The sequence below is a fragment of the Amyelois transitella genome, chromosome 23 (assembly GCF_032362555.1).
Source record: "Amyelois transitella isolate CPQ chromosome 23, ilAmyTran1.1, whole genome shotgun sequence".
Lineage (NCBI taxonomy): Eukaryota > Metazoa > Arthropoda > Insecta > Lepidoptera > Pyralidae > Amyelois > Amyelois transitella.
This window is the reverse complement of record NC_083526.1, coordinates 271828-296185: the sequence shown is the minus strand read 5'-3', so window position 1 is coordinate 296185 and position 24358 is coordinate 271828. Positions and strand designations below refer to the sequence as shown.

The following is a 24358-nucleotide window of genomic DNA, read 5'->3' as shown; positions in this document are numbered from 1 at the left end:
AAACAAAGCAAAAAATTTTTTTAATCCAATACTCTCTGATTCCAGGAAAATTGTCTTCCACCCGAGCGATTAATCGAAAGCCGTAAACTGGAGTCACAACTGGTTGCCAAAGGCCCATCGCTCTCGCAGTACCTAAGAGACACCTTCCCCGACATTTACTTAAGCCTGTTATTCCCAAAATTTGTTGAAAACATGGAAGACATTTCTACAGACAAGTACTGCCTTCAATCAGAAGGTTCTTCTTCAGAAGGAAATAACAAACCCACAGACGAAAAGGATCCGATTAAAGAAGAAATTTTCGAATCAAGCGCCTTAATACGAAACTACTGCAGAATAAATATGATACCTCAAAATAAATTCTACAAGGATTTCAAAATGTTCACGATCAAAACCAAACAGGAGTGCACAAAAGATAACATGGAAATGTACATGTATAGAAAAAGTATTGAAGATGAACTGATCATGCACAAAAATATACCGACAACTTTCAGCTTTCTGGAGCCGTCGCCGACGGAGCTGACGCCTGAACCGATTGTGTTGAAACCATCACAGATCATACCGGAAGAAATGAAAATGAAAAAGGTAAAACCAAAAGTGTCGGAACTGAAACCAGTGAAGCAGGTGTCACCAGCACCGATGCCACAGCAACTGACAAATAAGACATCAACATCGCTGAACTTGACTCAATGTAAAAACAAGACGTACAAAAAGAAAGATCCCAAATTGAATCCGGTTCGTGATGATTTCATTCATTCGGCCAGCGACACGTACTCGTATAACGGTAAGAATGTGGCTATAGCTTCTTTGGCAAATCTAAAAAGCCGTAATAATTGTGACACTGTACCAGAATGCCCCCCAATTGCAGACCAGTCTGACAGGGAGGATACTATTAGGATTATTAAAAAGCTCCATCTCATAATGAAAACAGGAAGACCTATATCACCGAAATTATTAAACGTACTTGCGTATAAGGCTGAATGAAAAGGGATATTTAAAAAAATTACATTTTTATAACAATATTGGGGGATAAGCGTTTTGTTTTATGAAGTTGAAATGTATAAAAAAATAATTATGTATTTCTTTGGAAAAAAAGAGTGACAAACAAATGAAATCCAAAAACATATGTATTTCTATTTTACATTATGACGAATGGTATAGACTAAGCTAATTTTAAAGAGGCAATGATAGGAATAGTATTGAACAACAGTACTTAGGTACCATTTAATACATTATAATCATGTTTTTTTTTATAATTTGACATTGATAAATGAATTGATATTGAATTAATTGACAATAATAGACGATAATTAGTTACAACTGTTAATCTATTTACATATTTTGACTTAATTAAACAATTATTGAATACCAAAATCAGAAATTATGGAAGAAGCCATACATACCTTTTTCAATATAAGGTAGTAAGTGAGCTTAGTTCATGATGTGAAAGTTATAGTGACAGTTATACGAAATAATAGAAAAGATTTATTCACAAAATTGGATACAAGGTATCGCTTACTGACGTCAATATTACTTATGTCTAATTATATCTACTACCGCTTCCGAAGCACATGTATAGAAGAAGCAGCAGAACATACCACACTGCAGCATTTTCAAATTTCTCAAATCTAATTATATATATCAAAAAAAAAATGTGAATAAGTATAAATTGATCATTTCGATACTAATATTATATCAAATAGTAAATGAACATGTGATGAACATTGTTGCATCCGTTAGGCCTTCCCGGGACGAATATTGAATCAGGCTAGACTTAGACGTAGGTACGTCCGTACCTTGATCGATTTGGGGACGTTTTGGAGGAAAGTGAGGTCATTGTACCTTAAGGTTGCGAAGCGGAGATTGTTCGTTATCATTTGGTCAATATATTCTCGCATCTCCGCTTCGCTGCCTCGCTCCGCGTCAAAAATCTTTATTTTTAGGCGATGTGCTAACCAACATTTCATTATCTGAATCTCATACCCCGCAATGCATAAATACGTGATATTATGTTAACAACCTATTAGAACGGACATTAGATTCCTGATTCGATGTTGTAAAAAAACGCCATGCGTAGCTCTTACCTTGTTCGCTGAGCGAAGGAAAAAAAAAACATCAAAATGGAAACCGGTTTGTACTGCTGTGCTGTCAATGATTTTTTCTGATAAAATTTTAACGGTAATAATGTGGTATTAACTTCATTGAATAGTCATAACAGATTTAATAATGATAACACCATACCAGTTTACCTTGGAAGTATGCCTCAGTATTCCAGAGAAAATGATTCGGATTCTGCTTTCAAACCGATACTAAGCATATCGAATGGAGGAATCATACAAACATATAATCACGTCTATATCCCTTGAGAATGCTGCCCCTAAGGATGCTGTAAAAGGGATCTAAGGGTTAATTGATAAACTTGGGATTTTACTTTTTGGCTAGCAACTTGTCGCAATTTGAATCTGAATTCCATCATTAAGTTAAACAGCTGAACGTGGAATCAAACCCGGATCACCCGATTTCAATGGACTTGCTTTTTCTCAAGCCTGATCTCCAACTTTAAAGAAATTAGAAGAAACTACATACCAATCAAAAGGATATAGTAAACCTACAAACGAGAGAGACCCGACTAAAGATGAAATTTTTGACACGAGTGACATAATCCGAAACTACCGCAGAACAAATATGATACCTACCACAAAATTTAAGAATTTTAAAGTGTTGCAATCAGAAGCGAACAGAGACGCACAAAAGTTAATATTAACAATTAAATACATGCACAAAAAAAGTATTGAAGCTGAACTGATCATGCACAAGAGTATCCCGACAACGTTCAGCTTTCCGGGACCGTCGCAAATGGAGCTAAAACTGGAACCAACGATGTTAAAACCATCACAGATCAAACCAAAAGAATTGAAACTAAAAAAGATATAACTAATAGTATCGAAATTGAAAATGGTAAAATGAAGACAGCAGGCAATAACACTGATGGTACCGAACTCGATTATAGAGAAACTAACACTGTTTAACTTTGATCAAGAGCAGAGTATACGAACGAAAAAAAAAAGATTCAAAATTGAACTCAGTTTGTGCTGCATTCTTTAATCCATTCAGCGAAAGTATAACGGTAATAATGAGGCAAAAACAGTATTGACCAATGACCAATTTCAACAGAATTTAATAACTTAAGCACCGCATCAGGTTCCATTCAAAATTTAGCCCAGCATTCCACAGATGGTAATACAGATTCTGCTTTTAATGTGATACAAAATAAATTGAATGGAGGAATCAAATGGAGGAATGGACCTGCTTTTGTTCATGGTAAAGCGGATAGTGTCGCTGGAACTTGTAAGCAATGTGCCATATAACCTGTCACTTAAAAGCATTTAAAAACACTACATAAGAATTTATAAAATAATATTTGATATATCTTAGGTCCTAAGATTATGAAATTGGCATATTGCACTGGCCACTTTAATCACAAATTTCTCCTCTTTCGAACTCTTAGAAACCCCAAATTTAAATTTATACAGCAATTAACACATGTATTTGTGTTTATTTCAACCGTCTTTCATTTGTTTTTTTTTTCTTCTGATTTTTCCATTTGCCTTACTCAGTTTACGAAATGGAACCGGCACAATAATGAAGGGTTTTTATATCAAATCATTTCATTACTGTGATGAAAACTGGATTCTCTACGATAATCGGAAACGCTCATCGCAATGGTTGAACCCTGGCCAGCCAGCCAAATCCTGCCCCAAGCAAAAATTGACCCAAAAATATACTTGTAAGCGTCTATTGTCAGCAATTGCAAACTATGATAGATTATTCCTCCTATACCAAACGCCAATTTCGTATGTAAGGACCTAATATATTAAATTAATATACATATAAATATACTGTTTTTATACTATAACAGCTTAGACTCCAACGTAAACATCACTATAATTCAGAAATAAGCGGCATTACACACAGTTTCTTTTTTGAGTAAAGTTTTAGCAGTTATAGAATAGATTTATTTTCAAAATTGGATACAAGGTACCTAACACTTATTGACGCCACATCACTTAAATCAAATTTTAACTACTATCGCTTCCAAAGTGCATGTGTAGAAGAAGCGGCGGAACAAACCGCACTGCAGCATTTTCATCGGTTAGTTATTTTATAGTTATACCAATGTAAGTTACATCCATTGGTATTACACTATTAAATTGTCACATTATCTGTTTTTTACAGATTTCATCTAATATTATGTTTTTTATTTAATTAAATGAAAGATTTTATGACACAATAATTTTATATGATATTTTCTAAATAGTATACTTAAATATGTGGCAATGTATTTAAATTTTTAGATTAATGTACTTAATTTGCGATTTCGCTTGTTATTTTAAATTTAGATTTTTACAATTGACGAGTAAATTATTTTCTGTAGTTTTGATATGTGTACGCGCATAAGTGCATAAACTAAATGGGTAAGAAAATTGTTTTATAATTGCAATAAATAATGAATAAAAATGTTCTCTATACGGAATAAAAAAAAAATGTGTTGACATATTGTACAAAAGAAACCAATTTCATATTTAAGTTTTGGAATTTGATTTGATTTTTGTGAATTAATTTATGATTGCAATAAAATAGAATAAAATTTTATAAAGAATAACGCAAGTTTGATTTATGGTACCTCAACCAACCTTTTTTAACCCCCAATGAAAAAAGAGGGGCATTATAAGTTTGACGTCTCTGTCTGATTGTCTGCCTGTCTGTGGCACCTTAGCTCACAAACGGATAAAATGATTTGAATTTAAGGAGATTTAAAAGCGAGTGTTCTTAGACATATTTATTAAAAAAACGTGGATTAAATACGAATAAATATTAATATAATAAAAATGGATTTAATTCCACGTGGTTTTTTTTCTAGTTTTACCATTAGTAAAAACAATACATTTTTTTGAAGGACGGGTAGGACCTACCTGGAGTACCTTAGAATGTGAAATAATACGAGTCCTTTGGTATTACAATTTTTATGACAGGTACGTTAATGTAGGTATCTTTAAAATAAGGTTGGGTTAAGTATCGATAACATTTGTCAATATTATTACTGCATTTTTTTATTGAATTGGAATTTGAAAACCGTATAAACATTATTCGATTTTCATTAATTTTGAAGATACAGAATTTCTGTAATTGGTTTGTCAGATTTATTGAGTAATTCCTACTAATATTGAAATGCAAGTTAAGTGTGCTTGTGTCTAATACTTTCACGCAAAAACTAGTGAACAGTTTTTAATAAAACTCTTCAGTAACAGCTTTACTATTGGGATAAAAAAAATGTTCAAAAGAATAGAGAATTAAGGGGGACGAAGTCGCGTGTAACAATTAGTTATTTATCAAGCTATTCAAAATTATTACTCAAACACAAAATGAAATTAGGAAAATTTTTACAAATAACATATCTATTTTATACCACGTGGATTGTTGCCAATTTTACCGTGTGGTTCCCGGCACCAATAAATAGGCAGCAAAAGATGGAGTAATCCTATTCTTTTTTGTATAACTGCCGGGAACCACACGGCACTTGCACTACAGCGTGCAGTTAACCTACTTTAAATAAAAATAGTATAGTAATCTAATATCAGCTGTCAAAGAATCAATTGTACATTGAAAAACGAACAATGGTAACAATAAATCCTTCTTAGCACGTCAAAGAGTTCATTTAGCTCAATAGATGATTCCCACAACGCTTAGCGGGAATTTCCCGCGATTTCCCAGGAGAGACGGTTTCATCCCTCACTAATGTAGCGGCCCAATTAATATCCATTTTTGAGAGATTTTTAATGGTACGAATTTTTCTTATTCTTTAATATTTTTAAGAAAAATTGTGTGTTGATTTTTAAAATGAAATGAAACGTTTTGTTCACTTTTTAATTTTGTAACTATATGCTTAAACATACATAAATACATAGTCATAGTCGCCGTGTGGATCCCGGCATCAATAAAAAAAAGAATAGGACCACTCCATCTCTTTAGCATGGATGTCGTAAAAGGCGACTAAGGGATAGGTTTACAAAGTAAGGATTCTTTTTTAGGCGTTGGGCTAGCAACCCGTCACTATTTGAATTCTCAATTCTATCATTAGGTAAGCCAAAAAGCTGAACGTGGCCATTCAGTCTTTTCAAGACTGTTGGCTCTGTCTACTCCGCAAGGGATATAGACGTGTCTAGATGTATATATGTATGTAGTCATAGTCACGGCTGTATCCCTTGCGGGATAGACAGAGTTAATCTTGAAAAGACTGGGAGGCCGCAGAATGGAATTGATATTCAAATAGTGGCAAGTTGCTAGCCCATCACCTAAAAAACGAATACTAAATCTACAAGCCTTTCCCATAGACGCTTTATACGACATTCGTGTAAAGATATGGAGTGGTCCTTTTCTTGAGTGCCGGGAACCACACGGCACATCATGCTACTTAAATCATCCGTGTAATTTATACGTTGTCGAAGCTGTGCTACACAGAGTCAATAACTAAGTGCTACTTCAGTAATAATACTAGCGACACGTCCCGGCTTTGCACGAGTACCATTTATAGATATAAACCTTCCTCAGAAAACCCTCTTTCCAACATTTCAAACAGGCACAAAATCCGTCCACAACTTTCCGAGATCAGCACTTACATATAGACAAAGAAAAATGAGACACCTTATAAAAATTTGTGAATTGACGTCCGGTGAAAATGCTGCAGTGTAGTTTGTTCCACCGCTTCTTCTACACATGCGCTTTGGAAGTGGTAGTATTTATAATTAGATTTAAGTGATGTGACGTCAATAAGTGATACCTTGTATCCAATTTTGAAAAAGATTTACTATTCTATTCTAATATGAAGAAATTATGAACCTACTTATAGGTATGTACGCAAAAAAAACGTAGTTCTAAACGGTGCATTCCTCGTTCAGAACTTCGTTTTTTTTACTACAAGATTCCTTTATTTCTTTTTTACCTGACCCAAAACCGCAATTGCAAAAGACGCGGCTCCCGCCTCAAACCACAAATTGTCAAGTCAGAACCGCTTGTTTAGCAAATGCGATCCGAATATAACAATCACAATATTACGAGATATCTCTTTCCTGATATTGGCCAAATCCCAGGGGAATCACGTACATCGTTATCTGGCTACAACTTGGCTGACACTTCGACTTCGTTTTGTCAATTTGTGGCGTTCAACTTGTATTAATCACTTTTGTCAGGTGATATTGTGAATTTTGAAAAAGATTTTCTAACTTTTACAATTGAATGTCTCGAAATTATGTTTAAACTAGAGGCCGCCCGCGACTTCGTCCGCATGGAAACCCTATCAATCCCGCGGGAACTCTGGGATAAAAAGTAGCCTATGTGTTATTCTGGGTCTTCAGCTACCTACATACCAAATTTCATGGTAATCGGTTCAGTAGTTTTTGCGTGAAAGAGTAACAAACATCCATACATCCATACAAACTTTCGCCTTTATAATAGTAGTAGGATTTTTTAGTTTGAAGCAAGTATAAAATCAGATGTGCCGTGTGGCACTAGTTCAAAAAAGAATAGGACCACTCAATCTCTTTATTATGGATGTCGTAAAAGGCGACTAAGGGATAGGCTTACAAACTTGGGATTCTTTTTTAGGCGATGGGCTAGCAACCTCTCACTATGTGCATCTCAATTCTATCATTAAGCCAAATAGCTGAGCGTGGCCTACCAGTCTTTTCAAGAGTGTTGGCTCTGTCTACCCCGCAAGGGATAAAGACGTGACCATATGTATGTATGTATGTACCTATATTTTTCTTTTAATTCATGATATCTCATAAAATAATTATGTTCGTAGCCATTAGTATTGCAAAGAAAGAATCTTACCTTTAACTGCGCTGAGCTTATTGCCCACCATTTGCTTGGCCACGAACGCCGCCATCTTGTCTTACTTCCGGTTTCCGGTTAGCACCTGTAACAAAATTGTTTTTGTTGTTAATAAATTGATGTTCCATTTCATTTCTTTTCCATGGATGTCGTGAAAGGCGACTAAGGGATAAGCTTATAAACTTGGGATTCTTTCGCTGAACGCGGCCTTTCAAACTTTGGGAGACTGTTGGCTGTGTCTACCCTGCAAGGGATACAGACGTGATTATATGTTTGAATGTGGGGTTTATAAGTACTTCGTTCAAATTGAGAAAGTCCTGAAGAAAGGTATTGCATGCAAGTTATGAATGTAGATGAAACGAAAGAAATATGCAGGGATCGTGGTAAGTAGAAAAATAAAGTGTCTGAAATGTGCCGTCTGGTTACCGGCAATAACGTTAACTCCACTCCCTGTCTTTCCCATGGATGTCGTAAAAGACGACTAAGGGATAGGCTTACAAACTTGGGATTCTTTTTTAGGCGTTGGGTTAGCAACCTGTCACTATTAAAATCTCAATTCTATCATTAAGCCAAAGGCTTATAAACTTGGGATTCTTCTTTTAGGCGATGGGCTAGCAATCTGTCACTATTTGAATCTCAATTCTATCAGTAAGCCAAACAGCTGAACGTGGCCTATCAGTATTTTCAAGACTGTTGGCTCTGTCTACCCCGCAAGGGATATAGACGTGATTATATATATGTCTTTATAGAATTATCCGAATAATCTCCATTAAAGCAATAACGTCAGCTCATAATATATGATTCAGTGAAGCTAATTATCGCATTATCTGTGTTAATTGTAGCGGCATTCGTGAACCACTAATAATTCGTCCGATATTATATATCTATTATTGTGCCGTGTGGTTACCGGCACCAAGGGAAATAGAATAGGACCACTCCATCTCGTTCCCATGGATGTTGTAGAAGGCGACTAAGGGAAAGGCTTACAAACTTGGGATTCTTCTTTCAGGCTAGGGCTAGGGCTTTCAGGGCTAGCAACCTGTCACTATTTGAATCTCAATTCAATAAAATCATATAGCTAAACCTTTCAGTCTTTTTATAACTGTTAGTTCTGTCTACCCCGCAAGGGATAAAGACGTGATTTTATGTATGTATGTATAATACTTATATAAATTGTAAATATCTATCAAGAGAAAGGCTTTCAAACTTGGGATCCTCTTAAGTGATGGGCTAGCAACCTGTCAATATTTGAATCTCATTAAATCATTAGGCGATACAGCCGAACGTGGCCTTTTAGTCTTATCAAGACTGTTGGCTCTGTCTACCCCGTAAGGGATAAAGACGTGATCAAATTTATGTATGTATTATGCTATATAACTTAGAATAGATTTCAAAATTGGATACGAGTTATCACTTATTGACGTCACATCACTTAAATCTAATTATTTATAACTTCTTCCGCTTCCAAAGCGCATGTGTAGAAAAAGCAGTGCAGCAGCAACAAACTACACTGCAGCATTTTCACCGGACTTCAATTTACAAAAATAAGTAAATTATAATATTATACTCTTAAATTATATTCACTATTTTAAATATTTATTTGCCAACTAAGTGTAGGTACATTGGTCTAAAAATTAGGAATGGGGCTTATAACTTAGCCCCCTTTTACAGGCATTTTAACTATTATTAACGAGAACATGTTCAAAAGATAACAGCTCAAGCCGAGTCGGTACGTGTAATCTCTGCCAATTATACGCTTTCAAATATCAGTAAGTAGGCACCGCTAATTGCCAACCCATCACATTTCGATTCCTAGCTCCATTTTATTTAAAATCCCTTTTGTTCTTACCGCAATCATTTTGTGCGTTTAAAAATAGAACCGAATCGATTATATTATACATAAGTACTTATAGTCACGTCTATATGCCTTGCGGGGTAGACAGAACAAACAGTTTTGTAAAGACTGAATTAAGCGTTTAGCTTTATGACTTTATGATGGAATCTTTCCATTATTTGCCTATTACGATGTTCATGGAAAGATACGGAGAATTCCTATTCTAAAATGCCGTAATTAGTTGTAAAAGGCGACTAAATGAATAAGCACAATTATCTCTACCCCTTGTAAAACATTGTGGAGGTCAGACGGGAGTCGCTTTGTGTAAAAATCTAACTTCCAAAATTCTGTCTAAGCATTTATTTTGATGACTGTACATAGTTGGATATAGTCATCATTTTTGTTTTGCATCAGACGAAACTAGTTCCTTCATTGTTTGCCGGTTGACTGGAAGAGATCCCTTCATGGGATAAGTCCGCCATTGCAAGTGATTTGTTTCTTTTATAACTATGTACTATTTTCTTGTTACTGTGTAAATTTCTGAGCTAATTAAAAACTAAACACAAAAAAGAATAGGACCACTCCATCTCTTTCCCATGGATGTCTTAAAAGGCGACTAAGGGATAGGCTTACAAACTTGGGATTCTTTTTTAGGCGATGGGCTAGCAACCTGTCACTATTTGAATCTCAATTCTATCATTAAGACAAATAGCTGAACGTGGCCATTCAGTCTTTTCAACACTGTCTACAGCTCTGTCTACCCCGCAAGGGATATAAACGTGACCATATGTATTTATGTATGTATTTATGTATAAATTTCTATGCAATAAAGATATTACAAACAAACAAACGAAAGTTTTCCCTTACTCACCTCACTACATTCAAGTCAGAAATTGAGTGGTTTAAATTTTACGAGACTTAACCACAAGCGGTCGGAGCTGCTCAAATCTATATAAATTTAGCTTCGCTCAAAGTATAATAATTTCCGGAATGAAACTTACGGATGGTACGGACGTGCGGCCGTAAAGTGTTCATAATGTGTGATTTACTGTGCTGGATTGAGACTTCAATGTTGTAATGGCGGATTTCATAACTTTTTGGCTTTAGCCAAACATCGAATTTCAAATAAAAAAAAAAAGAAACAATCACTATGGCGCATAACGAAGATCAATCAATTGAATACATGTAATAAACAAAACAATAGAGTGTCTGTTCATTTATTATTTGCAATATTATTGAAATTTAAGTAATAAAAATTTAAATTTAATGTCAAATTTAAATAATTCATAAACAGAGAGTGAATGCCCCGAATTTTAATTTATTTTAGAAATTTAAAGTGTTTATTTATGATTTTTATTATTATAAGAAATTTTCTGATAATTCTTTATCATCAACATCTTTTTCTATTAAATCTATTGTAAATTTATGATAAATAAGGATATTTAGACTCCAAAAGGTAGTTATATTTAGTTCGCCATCTACCGGCCGCCCCATGAACCTTTTAGTCTTGTACCGTTGTAAATAGTTATGGGTACGGCCACCGCGGCGCTGTGATCGACATCACACCGTTGCCATGACAACCAAACCGTAACTGTGAACAAGCAGTTTTGATACTTTGCAATATTTTTGGCAAAGGTTAAATAAATTATTTTAATGTTTATGTTATTAGAAATTTATTTCCACCGATTTACTTGCGTACTTTTTGATATAAATGATTTTGTACTATTTACTTTTGCCCGCGACCTCATCCACCTTACATCTTGTTTAAGTTATTTCAATGTCTAAGTTATATTATTGCAAAGCTTTATCAAGAACAATCTTCACAATCTTATCTTAATAATAAATACATTGTGAATGCTAGCTAGATCTCTTCCCGCGATTGCAAAATGGAAAGCTAGGTTTCACCTTTCAGGCAATGAGCTATCAATATACTTATTACTCTAAGTCTTAATTCCACCATTAAGCCATCGAGCTAAATATGGCCTTTCAGTCTTATAAGTAGTAGGGATAGAGAATACATTGTTCACGAGCGAAGTCTGGTTGAATCGCTAGTCCGATCATAAATTCAAATCTCCTTGTTTACCTCGACAATTTAACGATATCACAACAAAGGCATTATCTTGCTTAAAGTCGTAAAAAGCGCATAAAATTTACTATTTTTAACGAAAAAACCTCGCTCGTTAAAAATAATTTCATAGCATTTCTCGGAGAATAGCGTTTTGCATACAAAATATACTCAGCTTATGTGGACGACCTAATTACCAGCGCTAGTGAGTTTAACGAGATTTCTATGTTATTTCAAAGTGGTTTAACATGTGTAACGTATGTAAATTAGATCGTTTTAAACTGTATTTAGTACACAATATTTTATAATTCGCGATATTAATGCTTTCATAATTAAATATTCGTCTGCCACTATGAGAATCTGAATTCTATCCTTAAGCCTAACAGCTGAACGTGGCATGTCATTCTTTCGAGACTGATGGCTCTGTCTATCTATTTGTAAAATTCCACAGATAGGCGCAAATGCAAGTTTCTGGAAAAGTAGTTGCGAAGAAAAAATCAAAACGCTACTTTTCTAGTAACCCCGGAAACTATTAAATAAAAAATCCCTTCCGAAAGATATATTTCTAACATTCTAAAAATCTGTAAAATTATTACTTTGTCGGACTCCAAACTTAGATGAAGAAGTTCCGAACAAATTTCAACTCTGAATCTGTGGCTTAAAGTTCCATTTCCACTGTGTAGATTTAAGCGGGAAAATTTATAGTTGCGCCATTTTTATTCGGCCACTTAAAAGTTATCTGGATCTTGTGTCGTTAATCATTATGAGGAGAATTTAAAGTTAAAGTTGTTACAAGTTATAAGTTTAAAAACTGTGGCATTTATTATTTAAAACTTAACTCTTTAGAATTTAGATGATCAAATATATTTTATTTTATATAATTATCTAGGAACTTGTCATTATTTAAATCTCAAGGGCTAGCAGTATTTTCCAGACTGTTGCTCTGTCTACTTTGCAAGGTATAAAGATTTGTAAATATCAAATGATAAATGTTACACTATCAAAAAAAAATTACTAATAATTGACAAAGAAACTAGCGCCATCTAGCGCTTATGCATAGTTTTAGTATGTAGTATTCATCTTTATTTTTACATATAGATGTCGTCGCTAGATGGCGATTGTAATAATACAATATTAAATCAGTTAATTGAAATTTAACAGAAATAATTACAGATCCTCGATAAAAGTATCGTAATTTGAATCATGCATTATGAACAAGGAAGTGAATTTGTTTCTTTAATAACTCTTACAGCTACAAAGATACTAATTTACTTAATCTTTTAAAAAAAATCAATAATACACCTACTGACTTGTGTAAAATTAAATAAAGATTGGCCAAGTAGATATAACTCATATGGAAGAACAAATAATACTATTATTGTTTTATTTACTTAGTAGTTGTGATAAAATTAACAAAGTCGCAAGGAAATGCTAGTGAACTACATTATACTCGTATACTTAAATTCTAACGCCGTATCAATCAAAATGGCGTCAAGGAGGGCGTCGCCGCCCGGTTTCACTCGGGGCATCGTTAAAATGTCATTATGACCGAATTTTCAATTCTTCACGGCGGCGGAGAGTGTGCGAATTTCCGAAAAGCATTTGCTGTATTCAATATTTAATTTAGACCGTGTGGTTCCCGGCACTAGTATAAAAAAGAAAAGAATCCCTCTATCTCTATTTCCATGGATGTCGTTTTCAGTTATGACAAAAGTAGATGATGAAAGTTCAGAAGCCTTTCCCTTGATAGGTGTTAACAATCTCTGCGGGAAGAGTATTATGGAAGTAATTACCTAGTATTTTCCGTCCCGATTTTAAAATAATCTCAGTAAAATAATAGAAACCAAAATGATTTAATTTAAAGCCCCGAAGAAGTTCATCTGACCAGAGTTAGTATCAATTAACGAAGTTTGCCATAATCTCGAACATTCTATAAGGAAATAATCAAATTTATGGCAACTCTAATCTTTACAACGCTCCGTGATTGTTTAACGTGGTATTTGTTTAAGTTTTGTCGAAGAATTTATCGGTTTAGAAATGGGGGTCAAGTATCGGTAAGTTATATTGTAGATGTGAATGTTATTTTGTTTGTTTATTTGTGACATTTTGACAAGTTATCTACTGAACTAATCTACGTGAAATTTCGAATATATGTAATGAGAGTATGGATGGAGAGTATGTGCCGTGTGGTTCCCGGCAGTGCCGTGTGGTTCCCGGCACCAATACAAATAAGAATGGGACCACTCCATCTCCTTCCCATGGATGTCATAAAAGGCGAATAAGGGATAGGCTTACATACTTGGGTTTTTTTTTAGGCGACGGGCTAGCAACCTGTCACTATTTGAATTTCAATTCTATCTTAAAGTCAAATAGCTGAACGTGGCCTATCAGTCTTTACAAGACTGTTGGCTCTGTCTACCCCGCAAGGGATATAGACGTGATTATGTGTATGTATGTAGAGTATGGATAACGACATAGGGTACCTTTTATCCCCATTCATGCTTCATCCACATTGCCACTTTACCAGGTTTTATAAGATAGTATGATGTAAGTGATGGTTACATTCATTACATCATTTGATTTCATGGACCCCCAAATTTTTTTTCGCTTTCGTAGAGCCCTTGCAGGTTGTCATAGACCCCTTTGGGAATCACTGGCCTAAAAGCAGATTCCAAAGTTAATAAGCCTATCCCTTAGTCGCCTTTTACGACATCACTGGGAACGAGATAGTGCCACTTATCTTAAACAGCACGTTCTAGACTTAGGTCTCATTAAGTTTGGACCTAGGTGACTTAAACGTAGTAATTACAGAGTCGCCTCGTCAGCTTACGATGTTCTCACTTGTTTCTTTGTTTATTTGTAATATTATTGCATACAAATTAACACAGTAGGTAACAAGAAAATAGTACATAGTTATAAAAGAAACAAATCACTTGCAAAGGCGGATTTATCCCATGAAGGGATCTCTTCCAGTCAACCGGCAAATAAAGGAACTAGATAATTCAGTAATTATTATTAGTAACCGCCGAGCTTGCATGAAGAGAGTTTTAATTTGGATGAAGCGAAGGAAGTATGCAGAGATCGTGGCAAGTAGAAAGAGGTAGTCTCTGCCTACCCCTCCGAGAAAGAGGTGTGATTTTATGTAAGTATGTAATTCAGTAATAAGGCTTTCTTTCACTTTGCTGAGTCGTGTGGTCATTAGCAAATGTTAAATATTTCTTTCGTTATCATACTGCGGGCTAGCACGATGCGCGCGCGACGCCGTTATTATCGCGTGAAAACACAAGCTTATCCCTTAATCGCTTTTAACGTCTTACGAGGGAAAGAGATGGAGTGGTCCTATTCTTTTCAATGATGAAACTGATGTAATGATGTCGATTATCTAAAGCCTGTTAAATGTAGGAAAAACTTTAAAGTAACTGTGTTGTGTGAATTTGCAATGCACTTAAAAAACTCGTTATAAAGTCTACCGGCGCATCAAAAATTCACCGTCCGTTAAACTTGACAGGAACCACCTTAGAAACGAAGTAATTTCGAGCTGAAACTCGTCGCATTTTGATGTAAGATGCGTCAGAAAATCAGATGCATTTTTAATTAATTTCGCTTTAAATTTATTATACTAACAGCTTCAATGTTGCTTCCTTCTTTCTAATATTATACATACATATGTACATATAATCACGTCTATATCACTTGCGGGGTAGACAGAGTCAACAGTGTTTAAATAACTAAAAGGCCACGTTCAGCTGTATGGCTTTATGATGGAATTGAGATTCAAATATTCACAGATTGCTAGCGCATCGCCTGTAAGAGGAATCCCGAGTTTATAAGCCTAACCCTTGATCGCCTTTTACGACATCCATGAGAAGTATATGGAGTGGTTCTATTATAGAGTGGCGGGAACCACACGGCGAATCTAGATAAGGTGTAGTAAATTAAAAATATCGGTTAGGAATCACACTGAAATATGTAAACTTTATGCACTCACTATTTGAATTTCAATTCTATCTTCAAGCCAAACAGCTCTGTCTACCCCGCAAGGGATATAGACGTGGCTATATGTGTGTATGTATGTTATACACTCGCCATAATAAGGTTCACCTTTAGTGAGCGCTAATTAGAGGAAATGTTAACGGTGTCCTTTGTTCTCATTCCTTTGCTGTAACTCCCAATTAGGTAACTATATTTACCGACATTATGCAAAAAGTATGTGATGTGTGGTTCCCGGCGCTAATATAAAAAAGAATAGGACCACTCCATCCATTGGGATAGGCTTTCAAACTTGGGATTCTTCTTAGGCGGTGGGCGAGCAAGCTGTCATTACTTGAATCTCAATTCTATCATTAAGTCTAACAGCTGAACGTGGCCTATCAATGTTGGCTCTGTCTACCCCGCAATACTATATTTGTGTGACTATATTTATGTATGTTTGTACACCGTTTTTTCTTGACATCTTTTGACCACGATCGGTGTAACACGGCAGAAACGTCAAAGTTATTTTTTAATTCATCAACCTTTTCCTCTCAAGTAACAGTCTTATAAAAGGGCGTCGGCTCTGTCTGCCCCGTTAGAGATGTAGTCGCGATAATAAGTATGTATGTACGGAAACACTAATAAATCTCAGATATCCGAGCTTTTGCAATAAGCTGGGCAGTTCCCAGCTCTCGCTCCAGTTCCCGCGAGCGCTAAAAATATTGAACTTTATTGGTGCTTTTTCACAAATTTCCCGCAAACTCGTGAGGCTTTGATTCTCGCTGCACTTTTCTCCTTTAATTTGCGAATGTTTACAAACTTAACCGCCCGAGTTTGCGTTAGGGTAATTTGCGTGGGTTATATTGAAAGTTAGTTAATGTTTTTTAATACATAAGTGATGACTTTTTCCCGGAGGGGTAGGCAGAGACCACTTGGCACGATCCCTGCATAATTCTTTCGCTTCATTCACATTCATAACTCGTCGATTATAACTCACACGATACGTACCTACATATAACGTTATAGACTTGGGATTCTTCTTGTAGGAGATGAGCTAGCAACCTGTCACAATTTGAATCTCAATTTCATCATTTAGCCAAAAATCTTTCACGACTGTTAGCCCTGTCTATCCCGCAAGGGATATGGACGTGATTATATGTATGTAGGTGTATGTATGTATGTATCTGTGACGCAGTGCCACAGCAGTATTACTTGCGTCCCCTTCACAGCCTTGATTGATATTATGAATAAACTACGATTTTTGATAAAAAATATTTAACCAATTTTCACAAAAGAACGTGACACTGAATTCGCAACCGTTCGTATGAATTCCCCATTTATCATGACGCACTGAAAAAATAGCGAACATTTTCAAAAACCGTTCCGTCACCGAATGCCGCCCTGTGTTCTTATCTAAACGGCGGCCATTTTGGTTATCTGCCAGGGCCGCACTCGCGGCGAAATTCAAAATAACGGAACTGTCATGAAAAATTATGGCATATATTTGCAAGCGCTACGTTAGCAAGGATTTAAATATTTTTGTAAATATGTTTTGAGTGATTTTGTATGATAGCTGAATAAATGACTACCCATACTGTTTTCATCTTAACATATAATCGCGACTTTGTATCTTACGGGGTGGATAAAGACAAAAGTTTCGAAGACCACGTTCAATCGGCAATTGAAATTCAGATAGTGACAGGTGTGATAGTGACAGGACAGGTACCGTGTGGTCCCGGCACCAATAGAAAGAAGAATAGGACCACTCCATCTCTTACCCATGAATGTCGTAAAAGGCGACTAAGGGATAGGCTTATAAACTTGGCATTCTCCTTTAAGGCGAAGGATAAGTAACCTGTCACTTTATATGAATCTCAATCTCTATCAGTAAGCCAAACAGCTGAACGTAGCCTATCAGTAATTTCAAGACTGCTGGCTCTGTCTACGCCACAAGGGATATTCAGCTGTTAGGCTTAATGATAGAATTAAGATTCAAATAGCGACAGGTTGCTAGTCCATCTTCTAATAGAAGAATTCCAAGTTAATAAGCCTATCCAGAATATTTTGTACAATATAATTAAGATTTCAATCCTGATCCCCAACAAAAGCGTTCAAGTGTGCTTGGTTTTCGAGATTAAAACCTTTATTTTGTCCGTCGCAGATCCTTAATATATTAAAATTTCTCATGTAATGCTTTTCCGTGAATTCCCCTGGGCGATATTAATTTCTACCTTGATATTACTTCTGTCCCTTTTCCAAGAAAAAGTTTATGTGAAATCTAGATTGAATAAGTTAAAGTTAAAATCTTTTAATATCTTCTTCGGCATATATTCTAAAATTTACGACTTAGGTTTTAAAAAAAACTCTAGGACACTAGAAGGATATTTTATGTAATATGGTCATGACATGTCTAATAAATAAATTATTAGAAATACATGCTTAACAAAATTAAAATTACCAGTCTGGTAAGACTGCTGAAAAAGATTTGGTACTGTCACTATTTGAATCTCAATTACATCATAAATCAAGTAATAAAGCTGGACGTGGCTTTCAGTCTTGAAAAGACTGCTGACTCTGTCCAACCCGCAAGAGAAATAGAGGTTAGTATATGTATGTATTTGTATGTATAAACAGTATAATTTTCAATCAAATCCAATAGTATCCCATTAGGCACGTGTTTGCATATGAAACTGCATGATTAAATTATTGGTTGACCGCAGATTTCAGTAATTATGTTCCAAATGCATTGCTTTTCCGAAAAGCTTATTATGAAATAATTATGTAATATTTTATGAGGTAAATTAATTTTTACCTGAATGTTTTTCAAAAATCCAAAGTATTAAGAGTTTAGAAGTATTTTTTCATGAAAATTTCCCGAAAAAGAATCTCAAAAATTTCCACGGGAATGGAAATAAACTGTATTTTTCTTAATACACGTGCCATAACCTAGTTCCCTACATACGAAACAAAAAACAATATAAGTAACATTGTCACAGCTTAAACAAATCCCTAACCTATTTTTCCACACTCCCTATAACTATCTCTTTCACACCGAACCGAACAGAGCAGGACAGAGAGCGACGCATTGCGACGCACATGATTTGTGTGACAACGCGACAGAAACATAATTGTTCGTTTGAATGTAAATTGTTTACGTTGTTTATGTTCAGTAGTGCCGTGTGGTTCCCGGCAACAATACAGAAAGAATAGGACTACTCCATCTCTTTCTTATGGATGTCGTAAAAGGCGACTAAGGGCGCTTACAAACTTGGGATTCTTTTTTAGGCGACAGGCTAGCAACTTGTCATTGTTTAGATCTCAATTCTATCACTAAGCCAAATAGCTGAACGTGACCATACAGTCTTTTCAAGACTATGTCTCTGTCTACCCCGCAAGGGATATAGACGTGGCCATATGTATGTATTTATGTATATTCAATAGTTTGTGAAAACACGCATAAAAATTTAATAATCTTTCCCATAGGGGTAGGCAGAGATTAAACTTTTTCAGATGCCACGATCCCTGCAATTCGTTTCATTCACATTCATAACTCTCTTCATGCAAACTCTTCTTGACCTGACCTTTTGACAAAATCATTTTGAGAGCGTAATGTTTCCATTCAATAATCCCTAACCACTCTTTTTGGGTGTAGTAGGAGGCGGCTAAAGGACAAATGCATTAGCAGACATCCATAAATCCGCGTGGGTCAATGGTAATTTAAATGATTCCTTGTAAAATGGGTTTTTGAAAAAATCGAAAGCCTAATTTTGGGACTTTTATTTATGAGTGATAAATCAATAAAACTATTTGCATATTTAATCGTAAAAAGTTACTTATACAGGGTTGTGATGTAAATAAAACGATATAATAAAAGGAAAAAGCGTCGCAGGTAAGAGAGATGAGAGATATTGATGAGAATTACAAGATCCATAGAATAACTACAACATTTATTAGCGGACTAGTTTTTTTTTTTTTTTTAAATACAGATTGAGTTAGCCTCGAAGTAAGTTCGAGACTTGTGTTACGAGATACTAACTCAACGATATTATATTTTATAATAAATACTTAGATAGATAAACATCCAAGACCCAGACCAATCAGAGAAAGTTCGTTTCTCATCATGCCCTGGCCGGGATTCGAACCCGTCCGGTGTCACAGACAAGCGCACTACCGCTGCGCCACAGAGGCCGTCAAATAGTTGAACAATAGTTAAGAGGGCGTGGGTTTACCTATAGACACGAGGTCCAGCAAGTAGCCGGCAGAGGATAGCTACTTCACTTGGTGAAGGCGAAGGTGGGTCTTCCCATACTCCCTAAAGGGAGTCGGAGTGATTGGTCAGGGCTTTTGGCTCTCTTCAATAGCCTCTTCAAAGGGCGAAGGCCCGGAGCGCGCCCACTTTTATAGCGCTCCCGGTCTGTGAAGAGGGGCGCATGACATCACAGGGTTCAGTTGGAAAGGGCAGGTCAAAAAAAGTGAAGATGTGAAGTAGAGAGGTAAATGTAGGGTAGCAGACCCCAGACTCTGAAGCACTACGGAGGGAAGACCAGGGCATAAACAAAGATGAGGGTGAGAGGTACCTATATAGAGGTACGTACATAAGTGCCGTGTGGTTCCCGGCACCAGTACAAAAAAGAATAGGACCACTCCATCCCTTTCCTGTGGATGTCGTTAAAGGCGACTAAGGGATTAGCTTACAAATTTGGGATTCCTTTTTTTAGGCATTGGGCTTGCAACCTGTCATTATTTAGCTCAATTCTATCATTAAATCAAATAGCTGAGCGTGGCCTATCAGACTTTTCAAGACTGTTGGCTCTGTCTACCCCACAAGGTATATAGACGTAACCATATGTATGTACGTACTTAAGAATGATAATCGCTAATCTAGACAAGTATCCAAGACCCAGACCAGAATCAGGAAAGATTTTCATCATGACTTGACCGGGGACTAAACTCAGGACCTAAGGCAGGAAAACTACCACTGGGAGAAAAACCGTAAATTTAACTTCCAAATGAATCTAAACAGGTTAGCAAAAAAAAACAAATATATTATGATGGCTACGAAATTTCGTAGAGGTGCTACGAAACTGCTACGCCGTAGCTTGTAGCATCACTATCACTAGTTTCTCTGTATGTATGTTTGCGCCAATCTCGGAAAGTTGTTCACAAATATTCCGAATTTTGTTCCTGTTTGAAATGTTGGAAAAAGGGTTTTCTAAGGAAGGTTTTTACCAATAAATGCTACTCGTGGGAAGCCGGGACGGGTCGCTAACTCAATTCCATCATCAAGCGATACAGCTGAACTTGGCCTTTTAATATTTCCAAGACTGTTGGCTTTGTCAACCCCGTTAAAGACTAAGGGATAGGCTTACAAACTTGGGACTCTCTTTTTACGCGATGGGCTAGCAACCTGTCACTATTTGAATCTCAATTCTATCATTAATTACGTGGCCGATCAGTCATTTCAAGACTGTTGGCTCAGTCTACCTCGCATGGGATATAGACGTAACTATATTTAGTAACCCTGTTAAAGATCAAGACGACATTTATTTATATTAAACTCTATTCAGCCTTATAGTTGAAACCGCGGACGATAGCTAGTGTAAATATAAGTAAATGTGCCGTATGGTTCCCGGCACCATTACAAAAAGGAATAGGACTACTCCATCTCTTTCCCATGGATGTCGTTAAAGGCGACTAAGGGATATGCTTATAAACTTGGGATTCCTCTTTTAGGCGATGGGCTATCAACCTCTCACTATTTTAATCTCAATTCTATTATACCACGTTTAGCTATATATATAGCTAAACGTGGCCATTCAGTCTTTTCAAGACTGTTGGCTCCGTCTACCCCGCAAGGGATATAGACGTGACCATATGTATGTATGTATGTATGTATGTATGTATGTAAGTAAATAGTCGTACATAACGTCTCAACAGTAAATCTGATAAACAATTTCCTACTGTGTCGCGGCTCAAGCACAATTTCCGTCGAACTAGATATTGTCCCGTCAATGTTCGAATTTCCGTCATTTTGGCAAATGTCTGATCGAATCATGCGCGCGCTCGTAAATCCGTGATAGATGGTTTTGTGTGTGTTGTGTTTTGTGCAATTTTGAGGTTTTGGAGCGAGATAAGCAATAAATATCTTTATAATATAATATACGGGACAATTTGATCATTTGTCTAAGAAAGAGTATTTTTTTAAAAATGCTCCATATTTCTGTCTTCACATTTTACTAAGTAAGTACTATAATGTTAATCATGCTGAGTACACTTGTTTTTGGTTTTACAACTGGCCATGTTTCTATTGTTTATATTTATATTAAGTTTTGTTGTAAAACTGTTTTGTGTACCTAATATATAAATAAAATGAAATAAACATTTACACAGGTTGAGTAAGCCTCGAAGTAAGTTCGAGACGCGTGTTACGAGATACTAACTCAACGATACTATATTTTATAACAATTTTACTGGGTTAGGAACAAATTACATATTTAGCGAGGTAACCCCACTTCTCACAATTTACCTTAGTATTAGCTTAGCTGGTGATTAATCTTAATAATTCATGCATTAAATAATTCCCATATTATTAACTAGACTTTGTGGTTTAATTTATCATCGCCATAAATTCAAATGTAGATACATATATAAAATCACTTCTATATCCCTTGCGGGGTAGACAGAGCCAACATTCTTGAAAAGACTGAAGGCCACTTTCAGCTGTTTGGCTTAATGATAAAATTGAAATTCAAAAATTGACAGGTTGCTAGCCCATCACGTAAAAGAAGAATGTTAAGTTCAATAGCCTATCCCTTAGTCGCCTTTACGGTATCCATGAGAACGAGATAGAGTGGTCTCATTATTTTTTTGATTAGTGCCGGGATTCACACGGCTTCATAGATAAACATCCAAAATGTAGCCCAGTTGAAAAAACTTGTTTCTCATCATGCCCTGGCCGGGATTCGAATCCGGGACCTACTGTGTATCACAGAGGCTGTTTAAGTGTGTAAATAGATATCTCCAGGCATAAAATACCTTGTCAAACTGCTGGAATATACATTTTTTTTTTGTTTATTAGTTAATAGCAAGAGGTTACCATATATTAAAAAAAAACCGAATCGATGTTCTTACTCAAAAATTCAACAGCTGTTTACCTGTAACAAAAAATTTATTGATTTATATACCAATGCATAAAAATGTGTGTGATGTAGTGAACAAAAATAATATATATCAGCTGGTTTTCATTAACATTTTTTAAGAGAAATTGACGTCCGGTGAAAATGCTGCAGTGTAGTTTGTTCCGCCGCTTCATCTACACATGCGCTTTGGAAGCGGTAGTAGTTATAATTGGATTATAGTAATGTGACGTCAATAAGTGACACCTTGTTTCCAATTTTGAAAATAAATCTATTCTATTCTATTCTATCACTGACGCCAAACGCAACCTGCCAATCATAGCGAGAGCATGTGACGCGCTTAGCCAATAGCAGCGAAAATCTAAATCGCGCAAGCAAAGATTTCACGCAATGTAAAATTCATTTATTTAAAACATCTAAAATAATATTATTAATAAAAACATCCCGTTATATATTTTATGCACGTGTTGTGGCTTTTATAAAGCGTTTAATATTTTATGCACACAGTGTGTACAAGGCGACTAAGGGATAGACTTATAAATTTAAAATTCTTCTATTAGGCGTCGGGCTAGCAACCAGTCTTTTCAAGACTATTGCCTCTGTCTACCCTGCATGGGATATAGGCGTGATTAAACGCATGTAATATTGTAACACTAAACATATTTTATGTATTCAGTAATTTTTCCAAAGCTATCTTCACTCGCACCCCGTCTCCTGAAACGGTAATATGTAAAGCGGTTAGGGGCTATTACTCTAGATTATGTGATGAATGGACTTGTTTACAATATATTTATAGCATTTTACCCAAATTTAACTGCGTGTCCATACTAATATTATAAAGCTGAAGAGTTTGTTTGTTTGAACGCGCTAATCTCGGGAACTACTGGTTCGAATTGAAAAGTTCTTTTTGTGTTGAATATACCATTTATCGAGGAAGGCTTTAGGCTTTATAACATCACGCTGCAACTATGAGGAGTGAAGAATCTCATGAACTTTTGTGAGCATAATGAGTAGATCTCAGAATCGGCCAACATTTTTTTTTAAACCCTTTAGTGATAAGGGTTGTCCACCCTTAACATTTTTTTTTAACTACAAATTACTTAAAAAATATTAATATGGCCACGTTCAGCTATTTGGCTTAATGATAGATTTGAGATTCAAATAGTGACTGGTTGCTAACCCAACGCCTAAAAAAGAATCCCATGTTTGTAAGCCTATCCCTTAGTCGCCTTTTACCACATCCATAGGAAAGAGACGGAGTGGTCCTATTCTTTTTTGTATTGGTGCCGGGAACCACACGGGAATATTTATTTATTAATATATGTATTTTTTATCGGCAATAAAGATAATTTGTATCGTATTGTATTGTATAATACGTTATAAATTCCTATGTCGTTTTACGAAATTCAAGATAAAAATAATGTTTCTATTTCAGCTTTCAAACCATATTCTAGTTAAAAGGTA

The 24358-nt window shown here is 35.7% G+C and overlaps 1 protein-coding gene across 1 annotated transcript in view; it reads right to left on the bottom strand.

Moving 5' to 3' along the window:
• LOC106138127 (complexin) overlaps nt 1-24358 on the bottom strand; it is a 276922-nt gene that overhangs the window by 102859 nt on the left and 149705 nt on the right. The window contains exon 3 of the mRNA XM_060951063.1: nt 7888-7972. Within this exon, the coding sequence (XP_060807046.1) occupies nt 7888-7942 (55 nt within the window). The 5' untranslated portion in view covers nt 7943-7972. The remainder of the gene's footprint in view (nt 1-7887; nt 7973-24358) is intronic.